At 45.4% G+C, this 14,506-nt stretch overlaps 1 protein-coding gene across 3 annotated transcripts in view; it reads left to right on the top strand.

Annotated features, from left to right (window-relative positions):
• FAM219A (family with sequence similarity 219 member A) overlaps positions 1-14,506 on the top strand; it is a 93,206-nt gene that overhangs the window by 43,436 nt on the left and 35,264 nt on the right. For all 3 annotated transcript variants that reach the window (XM_032205947.1, XM_032205946.1, XM_032205944.1), the window contains exon 2: positions 9,828-9,927. In XM_032205947.1, the coding sequence (XP_032061838.1) occupies positions 9,828-9,927 (100 nt within the window). The remainder of the gene's footprint in view (positions 1-9,827; positions 9,928-14,506) is intronic.

Below are 14,506 nucleotides of genomic sequence, written 5' to 3'. Positions count from 1 at the left end.
CCTGCTGAAAGCCCTCACAAAATCCCTCCTTGTCCTTGATTATGAGTGCAGGCTGAGTAAACTGGAGGCGTAAAAGCACAGCTTGTCAAGACAGCAAGCAGCCCGCCCAGGGTGCCTTGAGTTGAAAGGTAAGATCTGGCAAACACAGAGTAGGTATGCAGTGGAGAAGATATCCTGTGGCTTAGACATCAATCCAGAAGCTGACAAAAAAGATCTACAGTCTTCACACATCTCATTTTCCTTCCAGAAGTGCCTGACATCAAGCTGAGCCTCAGCAGACTGTTGTCAGATGTGTGGGTCTCCCTATTGACTTGAGACCTCAGCCAGGGAGCCTGTGCAGCCAGACATCCCTGCCGTCCTTGAGTGGGGTGAGCAAAGAGGCAAGAGCAAGGCAGAATGTAGAAAGATTGCTGGAGAAGAACTGAACAGGAGGAGCAATCAAACAGCTCAGAAGAGGCTCTGAGGAAATGGATTAAAGGTGCTGGGGGTAGTCCAGAGCAAAAAGCAAGACCTAGTTCACCTTACACACATAGAAATTGAATGTGTAAAAATCCACTGCCTTTCTATAAAAAAAAAAAAAAAAAAAAAAAAAAAAAAACACCATAACTGCAACATTGAACCACTGACTGAAGCCCTGGGACTGTTGAAAGGTATGGATGTGGAGCCAGCCCAGCCTTTTCCTGCTATTGTTCTTACTTCCAGAGGCACTGGAAGCCTAGCAACATAGGATTTTGTCTATGAAGGTGGTTATCCAGTCTCCAGGATATTGGAGAACTTACATCACTGGAACAGGGCTCTCCTACTGTCATTTGTGTTGTGCTGGGACATTTTTGTCGGAATATCTCATCGCTGCAGTGCCTGCCGGAACCAGCCAATGCTTTTAATGTTTCCATCGGGCAAGCTTTGATCTCATCTTTCATGTTCAGCTGGAAGAGCCTTGCTGTGTGCAGAGAGGACAGGGGCATGAGAGGATCAGTAAACCATTCTCTATATGACCATGACCATGGCATGGCACCACTTACATTGCACATTCTCAACTTTTTTCTCTGGGCATTAAGGCCATTCATGGGAATGAAGCACAGATCCTCTCTGGCAGAAAACTCATCTTTTAAATGAGTTTAATTTTTTTAAAATAGTTTTACTCTTGATGATGCCTCTCTAAAGCTTTGAAGGAATGGGGCGCACCTTTGAAAGCTCTAGAAAGTTAGCAACAAGCATGAATTTAACCCCTAAAAGTTCCTGCTGTTGTCCCTTAGGGGCCACGCTGCGGCTGAGCACTGCAGTTTCCTGTAGGAGGTGCCTATAGAAGCCCAGGCACCTATTCCAGCCCCCAGCCTTCAAACACACTGCAGCCTTGGCTCTTTTAATCATTTTGAGGCTATCCTCCCTCTGAAGTCGACGTTTAGAAAACAATTGTAAAGTTGCTTGGTTGGTTTTGAGGTCCTGCTTTGGCCACACACCAGTTGCTAAACTGACTCTTAAAAACAGCTACCAAGGAATTTGTGATGCTGTATTGCCTTAAATAATCACGTCTCATTGGTCCTCAGAGATGTGGATGTATAATCAGAGGTACAAAAGGAAAGGTGTAATGCCCTCATGTATATAACCTTTATATGGAGGGAAATGTTTTGGTATTGAAGCATTCTGAAAACATACCTCAGTTAATAGCTGGTGTTAAACAGTTATTGCATGCCAGCCACTTGTAAAGTGCTGCAGGCATTGGGGAGTGCAATGTGGTATTTCTGTAATTTGCAATGTTAATGATCCAATTTAAGTCCGGTAAAGTTAGCACAAGATACCAAACCTATAAATGCGTGTGATAAAAGGGATGGTTTATGCTTGCGCGTGAGAAGAGCCTGGAGGGAAATACAGTGTTAAATATACTCTGTCATGATTGAAAGGAAAGGACCGGGGGCTGCTTGTGCTGCTGGCTTCTCTGAGGGAAATCTAACAGAAATCATGTAATTACTCCCATTTTTCTTCCTTGTCCCTCAGTCGCTTTCCCAAAGCGTTCAGTCTACTTACAGATTTGGTGCTTCCTCTGTTACCGTGGACTCCTAGGATTAGTCATACATCATCATCTAAAAAAAAGGGACTTTCTTCCCTGTGCTGCAAATGTCATTTCTGATTAGGAAAACAGACGTTTGAAACTTCTTGTTCGCTTACGCCTTTCTGCCTGTTGCGTTTTGTTCAGCCTGAACATGGAAGCCAGGCACTCCTCTTACAGGGCTTCACGGCAGCGTGTCAACAAGCACAGCAGCACAGGAAGGCTGAGTGGCACTTCTCTTCTGGACCCCTTTTAAACAAAGCAAAGACCTGATCTCCTCGTTACCTGCCAGAGGATTAAGCTTCACCTGCTGTGGGTGTACACAGTAGAATGTAATGCCAGTGCAGTTGAGCTGGTTGCGTTTAATTAATTAGGCTTGAGGTTTTAATCACACAGCAATAATAACTCTGCTGGTTTCAGTTGATGAAAAAATGGCTTCAAATACTGGTTTGTCTTATAAATGAATTGTGCTTGAAACCTGGATCCTGTAGTGGATATTGCAGGCCTGCTTTGTTACTATTCAGTAAGATTTAGATTTGTTCAGCAGTTGCTCAGGAAATAAAACCAGCAGTGTTGTAACTGGTACATTGGCAGAGCTAGCAGAATGTCAATAAACAGTTGTTGTTTATTACTTTTTTGAAACTGAGTCAGTAGTTATCACAGTGTATTTTGGTGCATCACTTGCTGTGTCACCAAAATGCCACTTATTTTCCCTAGGTACAAAGTTGCAATGCTAAGAAGGTGCATACGCTGATGAAAAGTGCTGACCATGATGTCCTGAGAGCCTTCTGCTCTGGTCATGCATTTCTAGACTTATTCAACATGTGAGAGAAAAAACATGTTCTTCTCCAGATCTCCAGAGAGAAGGTGAAGGCCAGCCATGATCCTTGGAAGTGGTTAGGAAATTTGGATAACCTCTCAGTCCCACCGTTAACTGGTGTTCTGTCTGGCTCAGAAGTGGGCTCCTCTCCTCTTAAGAAGGATGGGGGAGTGAGTGGTTAGAGGCAGCTGAGGGCAGCTGGATAGAGGTCATACATACACATGTCCTGAGGACATACAGCCTCTGCCATCCCATCCAGGATGGGCCCCAGAAAAGCTGGGGGGCAGCAGCTAAAGGTGCATTGCAGTACGGCTTTCCCCAGCCTGGACAGATTAGTGCTAGGGGACTCCAGGTTTAGCTCTCTGTCTGCTATTAGTGTCACACTTTGCTGTTTGAAAGAGTTTGCATTCTTTCTAGGCCGAGCTTTGAGTACAACAGGGTGTACACTTGTGCTCCTGGTTCCTTGACCCGGTAGCTCTGACACCCTGAGCAATGGCGCTGGGGTATGAAAGGGATATTTTGGCTTTGTTCAGCTTCATGGCACCACTGGCTCCTGCATCAGGGCAGCATCTGTTGCCTTGTCACCTGAATGTTTTGTACTGCAAGCCAGATAAACTACAAAACCTTACAGCCACAATAGCCACTTACCAGTTTCCCTAAGTTTTTTCTCCGCCTATAGTCTATTTTGCATAAATACAGGATCTATCATTGCCTGCGATGTCTCTAGGAGATACCAGGGCTATAGAAACCTACCCCTACCATGCGGTGTTTTGTTCCTTCACAGCCAGACATTTGGTTTACAAATTTTTCTATAATTTTATACTGACCTTCCTGGGCCTCTGATCTGACAGTTCATATGTTTTTGTGTTTCATGTTTCATACATGTGAGAATCCTCCAGCATTTGATATCTTTTCCAAACCCTGCTTTAGAATCTGAACTGAAATAGAATTAGCACTTGAACCTTTTCCTGTCATTTAAAGCCATTTCACTATCGCTTCATTAAATCATCACACCACATTTATTAAAGAAGAACCCTGATATTTCCTTGCAACTTTGCAGTCTAAGGTAATCGTTTCTTGTTCTGGTGATCAGAAACATGAGGGAAAAAAAAAGAAGATACCCTTTTTCTCTGCAGCAGTTCTTTATGTATCTGAAGACAGCTATTATGAGACTCCTTAGACTTCCCCTTTCTTCTCTGAGCAAATCCATTCTTCTAGTATTCCTGGATGGTTGTAGCTTCAAGCTTTCATCCATAGGAGAGCCGAAGGGATTACATTTTACTTGAAATAATGGGCTCCAAACCAGAATGTTTAAGCTGGAGCCTGAGGGATAGAGAGGATGAGAGACTCCTGTGAGGTTTGCAGGTGACATTCCTGCTGTACATCCCCCTGTGCCACTTTCCTTTCTCTTCTAGAATATGCCATTACTGACCATTGTTCAGCTTGACTCACTATAAATCTCACATCCTTTATCCCTCTACTTTTATGCTTTCCCACATAGATTACACAAATCTGTGCACACCTTGTACATCTCAGTTCCCAGTATTTTAGTTTTTGTGTTGTTTTGTTTGTTTTTTTTTTTTTTTTTAACACTCTATGCTTATAGCTATTTCATGTTTATTTTGTAGTGGTACCTAAAGGCTTCAGAGGTCTGTTGTCTAAAATACTGTGAGGCTGTGCTTTTACATACCTAGCTATGCACATCAGAGTCCCTTCCCTGCAAGCATGCCATCCACAGCTGTGTTTCTCAGGACAACCTTGTGTGTATGTCACAGCTTGAGGCAGAGCGTATCTGCAAAGGCGTGTGATTTCTGTTCCCAGGGCAGAGAGACTGAAGATGTGAATATCTATTAGCAGGAGCAACGTCTAGCCCCGGAGTCTGGGATGGCAACACGGGAATGACAGAAACTTCTCAGTGACCCGAACGTATGCCTTGCATTTGCGGTGCATGAGTTTCTCTCTTGTTTTTGAGCTAAGTCAGTCTCTCATGCACGGAACATCTATCAAATTTTCAAGCTCATTGTTTTATGTGGGGAAAAAAAGCAAAACACTTGGGCTTGTCCTTTCTTGTTAGCATTTGCTTGCAGCATGTGATCCACATGGGCAGCTTCAGAGAGCAGGAGCCTGCTGGGCTGCAGGCGCTTGCTCTAGGCTGTCACGCACACGTTGGTACCAGGACTTCCAGCATCTTTAAGTTGGGCACGAGTCAGCCAGCATATCATCGGCTTGTATTGGAGAGAGACAAAGCTAACTGTATGATATTCTTGAGCAGACAGATCATAATAATTTAGCTGCTGATAATTAGACCGATGCCTCTGAACTGAGGAGAGAAGTGATGGGTACAGCCTTGTATGTTGGGTCTCTCTGTGAGATCAGAGGGTGAGGGCACTCTGCCCCCTCTGCTTATCAAAAAGCTGAGCTGCTTTAATGATCACAGAACTCCCACAGAGAGCAGAGTGGAGAGCATCTTCTAGTGGCTGCAGGAATGACTGATCTTGAGGGTTGGAAAGGTGGGCAGGTAGAGACATCTCTATTACCAGCCCCGCTCTTAAGGGGCAGCTGAAGGCCACAAAAACTGTGTGCTCATTCCCTTCCACATGCACTGGGGTCCCAGAGGAGTCACAGGGTAGGCTTGTTAAGCTCACAAGATGTCAGAGGTATTGACTGTGAGGGAAGTGAAAGGAAGCTGCATTTCCAAAGGTGCTTCAGGGGTGTATTTGCACACAGCTCCATTGCTCAAACACTGGAGTTTGCTGGCTGTTTGGGGTTATTGCGCCCCATGGTCAGTGTGGGCTACTGGGAGAGGCAGGCGGTAAGAGTAAAAAGACTGTTGACCTGGAAAGGGGAAGAGGAGTGGAACAGAGGAGGAATAAAAACCCTACTGAGCACCACCTGATTTAAGTTTAAAGTGGTTTCAGCTCCTCTCCATGCCCCTGCATACGAAGGATTCACACTGCTGCTGTACCATGAAGGTTCACTGGAACTAATTTCTGATGTTCAGACACGGCACGCTGTACTCGCTGCAGGACGTGGCTGTACCTGGCAGGAGGCAGAGTTTTCAAGGCCCATTGTGTTGAGCCCAGGAGAAGAACAAACTGATAAGGAAACACCCCACCGTTCAAATGCTGCTGTTACCCGTGCCCAATTAAGCTGTGAGCATGTGGGGAGAAAACTTTGATTAAACTCTGGCCCCAGCCAAATGTTCATGCAGTGGTCTGATTGAATGTATTTTTTTTTTCCCCTAGGAGGCATAAGGAGGTCTCAGGAACAGCCAAAAAAAAAAAAAAAAAAAAAAAAAACCACCTAAAATGTATTAAATTTCCAGAGCCATTTTAGAGCCCCTGCAGCCACTTGCCTTTTGATTGGGAGTGTTGTTTGCCTCCAAGGGAGCAGAGAAATCACGTCACCTGGCCTGGGACAGGTGACGCCGCATAGCTGTGACTGACACTCTGGTCTGAGCTGAACGCATTGCCTAAGGAAGGCTTATAAAAAAGGATAAAGCCACAAGTGAATTCCAGTAACAAAAGCACACAGTGAACTTCGGTCTGCTTGTATGCATCCACAGGCAAAAGACTAATTAGTCAAGTAAATATTTCTCTGGGTAGATTTGCTACAGAGAGAGAAATGCGTGCATTCAGTATGCACGGAGGCGAAGGGTCAGTCCTAGCTGAACCACAGGAATGCTGTTGTGCTTGTGTTTATCTGGAGCCCTGCGCTTTGCTGCAGAACCAGGGTTATGCCAGTGCCACAGGCAAGGCACGCTAGTGCTGGGGATGCTGTCCCTGGCCCAGCTCGGTGTCCTTTTGGTGCAGTTTTGCAATTCAGAGGGAGCCAGCCTGGCCTGTGCACCGCAGTGGTGGCTGCTGTTGCTGCAGGGTCCCTCTGTGCCCGTCGTGACTGCTGTGCAGCAGGAACGTGTGCCCACGCAGGTCTGATGTAGCAGAGAGGTGTGCTAAGGCAGAAAGGCAACATTTTAGGCCTTACAAATGATTTCCTGGCATAGACTAGTCCGATTAAAGGTCTTACCTACCCCTTTATCGTGTCCCCATGAGGATGAGAACAGGTGAGTCCCCAGTATTACCTCCCTGGTTCACTCTCTCCAGAGATCTGTGCCTCTAGGGCTGCCTAAGCTGGCAGCAGCACTTCAGTATTTGATAATTCTCATGGATATCCCTTCCATGCATTTATCTCACCATTTCCTCAGCCCCTTTTAGCATCCACAGTAGCCTGTCAACTGCTGTATGGAGAAGTACTGAGTTTGTTTCCGGCTGCTGCATGTTAACTGCTGTCTGATAGCCCTTTCTTGTAGAAAATAAAGGCTGGCTGATCCCTGTTCACCTTCTCATGGATCATTCAAACTTCTCCCAGATCCCCCATCCATTATCTCTTCCTGGCTGAAGAGTCCTGGTCTGTGTCGTTCTGGCCATCTCATGGAACCTGTCATCCAGGATCTCTTCCTTGAGTGACAGAAGCCAGCTGCAGCTCATCATTTTCATTTGTGAAATTGGGAAATTTGTGAAAAAGTCTGCCACTTTTATCTTCATTTAATTTCAACTGTTGTACTTTTACCATTCAGCTGCCATACTTTCTCCTTCAGTGTGGCTATTAAAAACCTGGCATTTTTCTTCATAAAAATAGTTTTTTTAACCTAAAATCCATGTGATTTATTATTCACACCTAATCATGTTCTCCCAGATACTGGCTTGGCTGTCTGCAAGTTACTGTAACCTTTCTCACCATATTATTAAACTGCTGCTGCACTACTCTGGCAGTGGCTATATTTTAGAGGAAGGTTCAGTGTTATCTATTTTGTGTCACTGAATGCAGAGTCTTGTAAGCCTCATCCATTTTAAGTGCTGTCAAAGAACGCCTGCTGGACAGTGCAAGGGAGCAGAATTTTGATAAAATAATGCTGCATGTGGTATTTGACCAGTTTCTATTAAGATAGTGCCTAATTCAAGAATCATATTTTATCTCTTTAGCTCTTTTTAACACACTGTACTTAAGAATTAGAAAGAGCAAAGAGAAGGCAGGCACTGGGGTGGAAGGGATGGTGGTTCACAGAACCACCAAGTGGCTGAGGTGGGCAGGAGCTCTGGGTCCCTCTGGTCCAAGCCCTGCCCAAGCAGGGACACCCAGAGCAGGGTGCCCAGGCCCAGTCCAGGTGGATTTTGAAGATCTCCAAGGAGGAAGGCCCCACAGCCCCTCTGGGCCGCCTGTGCTGGTGCTCTGTCACACACACAATACAGCAGTGCTTCCTGGTGGGCAGGGAGAACCTCCTGTGCTCCAGTTTGTGCCCGTGGCCTCTTGTCCAGGCACTGGGCACCACTGGGAAGAGCCTGGCTCCATCCTCTTTGCACCCTCCCTCCAGGTATTTACAGACATTGGTGAGATCCCCCTGAGCTGCCTCTTGTCCCTCCTGAACAGCCCCAGCTCTCTCGGCCTCTCCTCACAGGAGAGGTGCTCCAGCGCCCTGATCATCATGGTGGCACCCTGTAGGACTCTCCCTGGTGTGTCCGTGTCTCTCTTGCCCTGAGGGTCCTGGAACTGGACCCAGCACTCAGGTGCAGCCTCCCCAGTGCGGAGTAGAGGCGAAGGATCATCTCTATTGACCTGCTGGTGATGCTTTGCCTAATGCAGCCGAGAATGCTGTTGCCCTTCCACCCTTCATTGCTGTCTCACCTTCGACTTGGTGTCCATTGGGACTCCTCAGTCCTTTTCTGCAGAGCTTACTGACTGAAGGAGAACTCACTGAGCTCACAGAGGGATTTCTTTCTGAGGCAGAAGAGCAACAGTCCTTTGCTTTGAAACTCACTGACTGGCTTGCATTGCGTACAGGTGTCAGTGCCAAATCATGGGTTGCATTTTTACTAGAAAATCCATAAAATAATACAAACTCCAAAAACTGAGAGACAATATTAATTAGCCAGTTCAGATTGGTATTTACTGATATTTAGTCTTCCATGCCTTGTTCCATTTCTACAAACTGCTGGTTTCTTCGGATATTGGACTTAATATTGGATGCTTGTTTTCCCTGTGCAGCCGTACCTATTATAAACCAGAATTCATATACCCATATATGTATATATATGTGCGCATGTTCAATTTAGTTTGTAGCTTCTAGGTGGGAAGAAGTGAACACATTGGAAAATCAGTGGTGCTAAACAGAGATAGGCCCAACAGCTTTGAAATTTGATGTGAAAGGATTTTAAATGCATTTATCAGTGGTAAAGCCAAGTGACTTGGTAGCTTGTCTCTGTATGAATGCTCTGATGCACTGTAACGTTGAGTACAGCACTACCAGAATTAGGTTGTCTGCAAGAGGCCACAATGGAGCAGATTTAAGTTTTGGGAGCTTTTGTTTTAGGGGGATTCCAGTAAAAGGTGCTGTGCTGACAGATACTGAAATCTTCCCATTTAACCACAAAATAGGTCCAGTATGGGAAGTACAGGCTTCTTCAGTCTTCTCCAAGATGGACCAGAGATTGAATTCACCTTTTTATTTGGTCTTAATTCCTTCTGGGCAATACTTTCACACAGCTGGTCACGAGCTTTTTAGTTTTAATCATGAGGTTGACTGATCCGTTTAGAACTCTGTTGAAACTGTAAGTGTATTTCATATGACACACCAAAGAAGTCATCACATGAAAATGGCTTGGGACTATTGCCAGGCCAGGCTGATTTTGATCTGGTGACGTACGCTCCATATTATATTCCCAGTATCATCCATCATGATGTCTGATGTTGAAATCTGGCATTTTCAGAGGTACTTTTAACATACTAAACTTGCTTCCAAGTTCTGTGATTTTCCCCTAGGTTTCAGCCATTTAAAACACCAGCATGCTCTCTGCTTCCTCTGAATGTGGGTGGGGATGGAGTAGCCTAGTAGCCAGTTAGAGAAATGACTGCATAACTTTTTAACTTAACAGTTCTGTTCTGTTTTGTTTTATATCTCCACAGGATCCAACAGCTGCATCTATTTCGGACAGAGATTGTGATACAAGAGAGGGAGAGACTGTAGCCATGAACTATAAGCCGTCCCCACTCCAAGTGAAATTAGGTGAGTCTTTGCTCATGAAGACCAAGAAGGCTGAATCTAAGGTCTGTAATATGGTGAGGTGCTAGTGGGATCATAAGCAGATCTCCATTTGTATGGCTGAACATGCCAGCTCAGCTCAGAAATCTCACAAAGCAGTTTATCAGCGTGATTCTGCTGCTCAGGGAAGTGACCTACAAATATTGAAGGACACTCTGTCTTGAGCTGTGGTAGAGGTCTTCCTGAAAAGGAAGGAATAGCTTTTTAAATCTACACAATTTCATCAAGCTAAGATTAAGGCTTGGCCAGAAAAAGAATTAAGATAATATGGAGGGACTGTAAAAAGTGGACAGGATGACTGCAAACAAAAGGGAGAGGAACAGAGACTTGGACCATTACCAGGAAAAGATAGAACTGTGTTGTTGTGAGGTGGAGGGACTCTAGGTTTGTAATGGTTCACAAAGAAATACTCATGCTATTTCTGAGCACTGTGTCTAAAGTTCTGGAAGCAGAAATACACTACTTTCACACGAAGCTCATGCTTACAAGAGTACAGCAATCCACACATTGCCATCCTGCATCCAAAACCTGAGCCACTGTTGTGCCATACAGACTCAAGACCCTGACAAGGGGCATGTCAAAGGAAGAGTGTTCTTTTTGCTCATAGCGTGGGTAAAAAATGGTCTGGGAAATTTCCAGATGGGAGCAGGAAGCAGTCCCCTAGTTGTCCTTCACATCAGAATAAATGACATTGATGGGATGCTGCTGGAGCTGATTGAGGGTGACTGTTCCATGTCAGGGAAGGCTCTGAAAAAAGCGGATGCCCAGATGTTCAGTGGCATAGCCCTAGGGCCTACCAAATGAATGACAAGGAAGGTCAGCAGACAGCTAAAGTCTGAACAAGATTTGGGAACATGTGAGCATTGTTATGTGATTATGAAGAGATCTTATCAATAGGTAGGTTTTACCCGAGGACCTGAAGTACTACAGCAAACAGTGGTGTTGGCTTCATTGGTAAGAGGAGCCTTAAACAAACACCAGAAAAAGTCTGGAAACATTTGTGCAGTCTCAAGACTCTGATGGAGTTTATGGGAGATTGAATAATAGACAAATCTGGTCATTGTAGTGCGTAAAGGAATCTTGTAGACTAGGTTTATGAACAGCAAAGGGAAATAAAGTATTTGAATAATGATCTTGAAGAAAGAGTGACTAGGGAGGAAAAGACATGAAGTTGGATGTGCAAATGCAGCAAGATTGTGCAGCAAAGTGGAAAACCTTGAACTACTGATAGAGGATATGAGCAAGTGCACTGGGACAGTAGATCTGTCCTGCAATAGCAATCATAAGTACTCTAAAACAGGCAGCTGCTTTTCAGGAAATGGCAGAAAGCAGCAGTATGTGTTAATGACAGCTCAACTCACAGTTTGGTAAAAGATAATCACTGCCAGCATGCCATATGCCACCAGGATCCCTTTTCACTACCAAAAGGGTTCTGTAATGTTATTAGAGAGATAATTACTACTGCAGTAGTTGTTTTGGATAATTTAACATCAGGAATTAGGTTGGAGAGCAATTGATACTATTATTGGTAGGTCTGAGACATTCTTGCATTTCTAGACAATAAAGATATCCTCCAGAGATTCACTAATGTGACAGAAAATGGTGCTTATTTTAGACTTGGCTTTGGTAACACATGAGGACGTTATAGAAGATCTGATCATCAGAAAGAGATTTGGATTCATAGATAATAAGTTCGATTCATGCAAATTAAATGTAAAGGTAATTTAAAATAGATCTGTAACAAATTTCAGTTTTATAAAGTAAGTGCATAACCAGAGGCAGTGAATTGAGAACCCTGGGAATTCACTTCACATTAGGTAGTGAAGGAGAAACTATCAGAAGAACGGAGATTGTTAATGGACTTCTCCAGCAGTCATTTCTTTTAGAAGTTCATTAATGACAAAGGGACAAAAAGCAGGAGGGAGTTGGAGGGAGACATCAGTACATTAAAGACTCAGAAATACCACAGAGAAAAGGCGTGAAAACTGAAATAATAGAAATGAGAAAAACATGACAGGAGTAACTCAAGTCTGCTGTAAATTGAAGTTTACCAACTGGAAGTGGGTAAGGAAGAGGAAGCCTGATATGATTGCAAGATAAGTAATTATTAAAATGGACTAATACATAAAAATATGCCATAGTCATACCTTTGCAGAGTTTCCCAGCTTTTTTCCAAACATACAGATACGGCAGAATTATTAGTTCTTCCGCCAAAACTTCTGCTTTATCATGTAGGGAAAATTTTATTGCATTTGGCCATTGCCGAATGCTATTATCCACCATTAAAGTCCTGGCCCAGTCCCGCAACTACGACGTCAGCGGCATAAGTGAAACCTGGTGGGATGAGTCCTGTGACTGGGGTGTTGCGATAGATGGTTACAGGCTCTTCAGGAGGGACAGGCAGGGTAGGCGAGGTGGTGGGGTGGCGATGTATGTGAAGCAGGGGCTGGACTGTGTGGAACTTCAGGTCGGCAATGGCAAAGTTGAGAGCCTCTGGGTAAGGATCAAGGGACGAACGAATAAAGGGGATGTCGTTGTGGGAGTCTATTACAGACCGCCTGGCCAGGACGATAGCGCCGATAAATTATTCTTTACAGAACTAAGAGAGGCCTCGAGATTAACTCCCCTTGTCCTTATGGGGGACTTCAACTTGCCAGACGTTAACTGGGAGTGCCACACGGCTGACACGAGCAAGTCCAGGAGGTTCATGAAGCACCTAGATGATAACTTCTTGGTGCAGGTGCTAACGGAGCCAACTAGGAAAGGTGCCCTCCTAGACCTGTTGCTAGAAAACAGAGAGGGTCTGGTGGGAGATGTGGTGATTGGTGGCCGCCTCGGTCATAGCGACCATGAAGTGGTTGAGTTCAAAATTTACGGTGACAGAAGGAAAAGTGCCACCAAAACCTCATCCCTAGATATGGGGAAAGCGGACTTCAGGCTGCTCAGGGAACTAGTCAGCAAGGTCCCCTGGGAAACTGCTCTTGAAGGCCTTGATGTCCACCAGTGCTGGTCATTCTTTAAGCGATGCCTCCTAGAAGCACAAGATCAGGCAATTCCTAAATATCGCAAGTCAGGCAGGCGGGGCAGGAGGCCGGCGTGGCTGACCAGGAACGTTCTAATGGAGATTAGGCGGAAACAGAGAGTGTTTCACTACTGGAAGGAGGGCCAGGTGTCATGGAAAGAATACAGGGATGCTGTTCGTGTTTGTAGGGAGAAAGTTCGTGTGGCCAAAGCACACCTAGAGTTGAAGCTGGCTGTGTCTGTGAGACAAAATAAAAAGGTTTTTTTTAGATATGTGAATGGAAAAAGGAGAACTAAAGAATACATAGGGCCGCTCCTTGATAGGGAAGGTCTCCTCACAGACGATGACATAGGCAAAGCAGAGACGCTTAACGCCTTCTTTGCCTCTGTCTTCAATGCCGATGATGGGCTTCGGGACCCAGGGTGCCCTGAGCTGGAGGACCGGGACGGTGGGGATGACAAACTCCCAACCGACCCTGAACGTGTGCGGGATTTGCTACTCCACCTGGATCCCTACAAGTCCATGGGTCCGGATGGGATTCATCCCCGGGTGCTGAAAGAGCTGGCGGACGTCATCGCGGAACCTCTCTCAATTATTTTTCAACGATCCTGGGAATTTGGAGAGGTCCTGGTAGACTGGAAGCTGGCAAATGTTGTGCCCATTTTCAAGAAGGGTCAGAAAGAAGACCCTAGCAATTACAGGCCTGTCAGTCTCACGTCAGTGCCTGGTAAAATCATGGAGAAGATGGTTCTTGAATTTATTGAGGTGCACCTGGGGGACAAAGCAGTCATTGGTCCCAGCCAGCATGGGTTTGTGAAGGGTAGGTCCTGCCTAACTAACCTGATTTCCTTTTATGATAAGATCACCCGTATGGTGGACCAAGGGAAACCAGCTGATGTGATTTTTTTGGACTTCAGGAAGGCTTTTGACACGGTTTCCCATAGGATCCTACTGGACAAAATGTCCACCATACAGCTAAATAAAAACATTATACGATGGGTGAGCAATTGGCTAACGGGCAGGGCCCAAAGGGTTATGGTAAATGGGGCTGCGTCAGGCTGGCGGGCGGTCACCAGTGGGGTCCCTCAAGGCTCCATTTTAGGGCCGGTACTTTTCAATATTTTTATAAACGATCTGGATGTAGGAATAGAAGGTATTTTGAGCAAGTTTGCTGATGACACCAAACTTGGAGGAGTTGTGGACTCAAATGAGGGAGTAAAGGCCTTGCAGAGGGATCTGGACAGGTTGGAGAGCTGGGCGATCACCAACCGCATGAAGTTCAATAAGAGCAAGTGCCGGGTCCTGCACCTGGGACGGGGAAACCCTGGCTGCACGTACAGACTGGGCGATGAGACGCTGGAGAGCAGCCTAGAAGAGAGGGATCTGGGGGTCGTGGTAGACAGCAAGTTGAATATGAGCCAGCAATGTTCCCTGGCAGCCAGGAGGGCCAATCATGTCCTGGGGTGCATCAAGCACGGCATCGCTAGTAGGTCAAGGGAGGTGATTGTCCCGCTCTACTCT

The sequence above is a fragment of the Aythya fuligula genome, chromosome Z, assembly GCF_009819795.1.
Source record: "Aythya fuligula isolate bAytFul2 chromosome Z, bAytFul2.pri, whole genome shotgun sequence".
Lineage (NCBI taxonomy): Eukaryota > Metazoa > Chordata > Aves > Anseriformes > Anatidae > Aythya > Aythya fuligula.
The sequence above is the reverse complement of the archived record's forward strand: the minus strand, read 5'-3'. Positions and strand labels throughout refer to the sequence as shown.